The following is a 3,036-nucleotide window of genomic DNA, read 5'->3' as shown; positions in this document are numbered from 1 at the left end:
AGTTGCGCCGTCTCTACTACCACGACTCCTAAAAAAAACTTTTTGATTCCGCGTTGCCCCATCAAGCTCTCGCTGGATCCGCTCCTCTGCTATCAACGAGAGGAACGTCTGTACTCGTGAGAATAAGTACAATGCAGTGGAAAAGCGCCATTATAGTCAACAGACTATCTATAGGGGGACCATCAAAATAAAGTGTTACCCAAAAAAACATATACCACCGCACCGTGTTTCTTCAGGACTAATGCACAATGAAACTGTTAAATGCACTGATCTGTGAAACTCTTCCCACATCGATCACATGTGAATGGCTTCTCTCCTGTGGTCTTTTATGTTTTGCAGAGTCAATGAAAGTCTTTCCACACTGATCACACATGAACGGAGAGTGAATGTGCATTTACTGCTGTTTTTTTCTTTTCTTTTTTCAATGGTTTGACCAGACAAATCTCATGTGAAAATCAGACTGCATTTTTGCTCCGGACAGTCGTGCTGGTGTGAACAGGAGTTAACAGATACCAATCAACCAACATCCTGTCGCTCATCATGACTGTTAGGAAACAAATTGGTTTAACCGCTAAGTGGTTTCTCCACTGCATGGATCTTCATGTGTAGCTTTAGGTGACTTTTATAAGCAAAACTGTTTCCGCACTGATCGCACGTGTGCGGCTTCTCTCTGCTGTGGATCCTCTCATGTGTTTTCAGATTTCCTAACACATTGAATCTCTTGTCACAGTGTGAACACTTGTAAGGTTTTTCTCCAGTGTGAATCCTCTCATGCAGTTTTAACTGATTCGCTGAAATGAAAGTCTTTTCACACTGAAAGCACATATAAGCTTTTACACCAGTATGAATTTTCTGATGTTTTTTTAAACTTTGCCGCAGAGAAAAACTCTTTCCACATTCAGAACATGAATGCTGCTTCTCCTTTGTATGAACGGTCAGGTGTTTCTTCAGGTTTGATGCCCAGACAAATGTTTTTTCCACATTGCTCACAGGTGAACGGCTTCTCTCCGGTGTGGATTCTCATGTGATGTTTAAGATTTTTTAAAATTGAGAATCTCTTTTCACACTGTTCACACATGAACGGCTTCTCTCCAGTGTGGATCCTCATGTGAAGCTTAAGACTTGATTTGATTCTGAATCTCTTCCCACATTGATCACATGCATATGGCTTCTCTCCAGTGTGGATTCTCATGTGAAATTGAAGTCTAGTTTTAATTGAGAATCTCTTTTCACACAGATCACACACAAATGGCTTCTCTCCGGTGTGGATCCTCATGTGAATCTTAAGGTACTCTGAATCCGTAAAACTCTTCCCACATTGATCACACACATAAGGCTTTTCTCCAGTGTGGATCCTCATGTGTTTCTTAAGGTCTGTTTTTTCTTTGAAACTATTCCCGCACTGATCACACGTGAACGGCTTCTCTCCAGTGTGGATTTTCATGTGTCTTTTATGTTTTGAAGAGTCCACAAAACTCTTTCCACACTGATCACACATGAACGGCTTCACTCCAGTGTGAACTGTCATGTGATGCTCAAGATTTTGTTTGTGTGAGAATGTCTTTTCACAGTGATCACACATGAACGGCTTCTCTCCAGTGTGGATCCTCATGTGACTCTTAAGGTGTGATGAATTCGTGAAGCTCTTCCCACATTTATCGCATGGGTATGGTTTCTCTCCAGTGTGGATCCTCATGTGCTGCCTAAGATGTATTTTTTGTGTGAAACTCTTCCCGCAATTTTCGCAGGTGAATGGCTTCTCTCCAGTGTGGATTCTCATGTGAATCTCAAGACTTGTTTCGCGTGAGAATCTCTTCCTGCACTGATCACATGCATACGGCTTCTCTCCAGTGTGGATTCTCATGTGGTTTTTAAGTTGTACTTTTTCTGTGAAACACTTCCCACACTGATCACATGTGTGCAGCTTCTCTCCGGTGTGAATTCTCATGTGTTTTTTAAGGTTTGATGATTGTGTGAAGCTCTTCCCGCACTGATCACAAGTGAACGGTTTCTCTCCAGTATGAACTCTCATGTGAACATCAAGACTTTTTTTGCGTGTCAAACCCTTTCCACACTGAGTGCAGGTGAAAGATTTCTTGGCTCTTTTCTTTAAATCTTTCTGTTTGGTTTGAGAGCAACTCAAATGTTGTTCTCCAGTTTTGACATGATTATTCTTATCAATTTCACTCAATTCTTCATTCTCTTCGTTTACTTTTGACATGATGTTTCTCCTCATATTCACTCAGTTCTTGATTATCCTTGTTTTCTTCAATCAGTTCTGAAATAAAAATAAAAATGGATAATTTTCAGTAACTCTCAGTAACCCTGATGAACCCTGATGTAACAGTTTAAAGTAGACAACTGTTATACAAAATGTTGGTAATTTTGATGTAATTTTATAAATTGTAAGTCCCTGAAACTTTCCATGAATGAGGTACATTGATCTTCAAATTATTATTTTTAATACATAATCACAAATCCCATTTTTCTATAGGGAGAACTATATATATGTATGATTAACTACACAATTATCCAACATAAATATTACTGAAAAAAGTACCCTATTACCTCAAATCTAAATCTGCTTGAAGCTTTATAACCTCCTGCATTATTAATGAAGAATCAAGATTAAACACCAACCTGTTAGTTCTTCAGTATCTTCAGTGTGTTTGATTCTGCAGGATTCTGGATCTCTCATCTTCTCTCTGTCCTCTTTAATAAACTCAGTCTTTGCAGATTTCAGCTCTTCCTGATGATTTGATGCTCATCTTCTCTTGTAAACTGATGGAGATATTTCAGCATTTATCGGGGGACTGCTGTGGGCGGAGCTCCACTGATGATGTGCTGCAGTGGGAGGAGCTTCACTGATGATGTGTTTGTTGTGGGAGGAGCTTCATTGATGAATTGCAATGTGGGAGGAGCTGATCTGCAAAAATAAAAAATATATCACTGAGTTACTGAATTCATTTTAATACTAATGCATAACAGAATAAAAATAATGTAGTACTAATTCTTCTAGATAGGCTATAAATAATG

General features: G+C 39.1%; 1 protein-coding gene across 1 annotated transcript; it reads right to left on the bottom strand.

Moving 5' to 3' along the window:
* Window positions 1–442: 442 nt before the first annotated feature.
* LOC107731113 (gastrula zinc finger protein XlCGF57.1-like) lies at window positions 443–2,698 on the bottom strand. Its single transcript, XM_016542101.1, has 4 exons — window positions 2,641–2,698; window positions 2,213–2,278; window positions 991–2,151; window positions 443–830 (listed from the first exon to the last, which is right to left on the bottom strand). Exons 1-4 carry the CDS (start codon window positions 2,696–2,698, stop codon window positions 565–567), a joined length of 1,551 nt encoding a protein of 516 aa, XP_016397587.1. The 3' UTR covers window positions 443–564.
* Window positions 2,699–3,036: the final 338 nt, after the last annotated feature.

The sequence above is a fragment of the Sinocyclocheilus rhinocerous genome, unplaced genomic scaffold, assembly GCF_001515625.1.
Source record: "Sinocyclocheilus rhinocerous isolate Xijiao unplaced genomic scaffold, SAMN03320098_v1.1 scaffold8636, whole genome shotgun sequence".
Taxonomy (NCBI): Eukaryota; Metazoa; Chordata; class Actinopteri; order Cypriniformes; family Cyprinidae; genus Sinocyclocheilus; species Sinocyclocheilus rhinocerous.
The sequence above is the reverse complement of the archived record's forward strand: the minus strand, read 5'-3'. Positions and strand labels throughout refer to the sequence as shown.

What these genes read in the sequence shown, in the direction of transcription:
- LOC107731113 (XM_016542101.1), bottom strand. Translation starts at nt 2,698, where the DNA reads ATGAGAGATCCAGAATCCTGCAGAATCAAACACACTGAAGATACTGAA. An exon ending in AGATACTGAAGAACTAACAG is followed by an intron (nt 2,279 to 2,640) that starts GTTGGTGTTTAA and finishes TTTTTATTTCAG; the next exon opens with AACTGATTGAAGAAAACAAG. An exon ending in CGGAGAGAAGCCGTTCACCT is followed by an intron (nt 831 to 990) that starts GTGAGCAATGTG and finishes CTGGTGTAAAAG; the next exon opens with CTTATATGTGCTTTCAGTGT.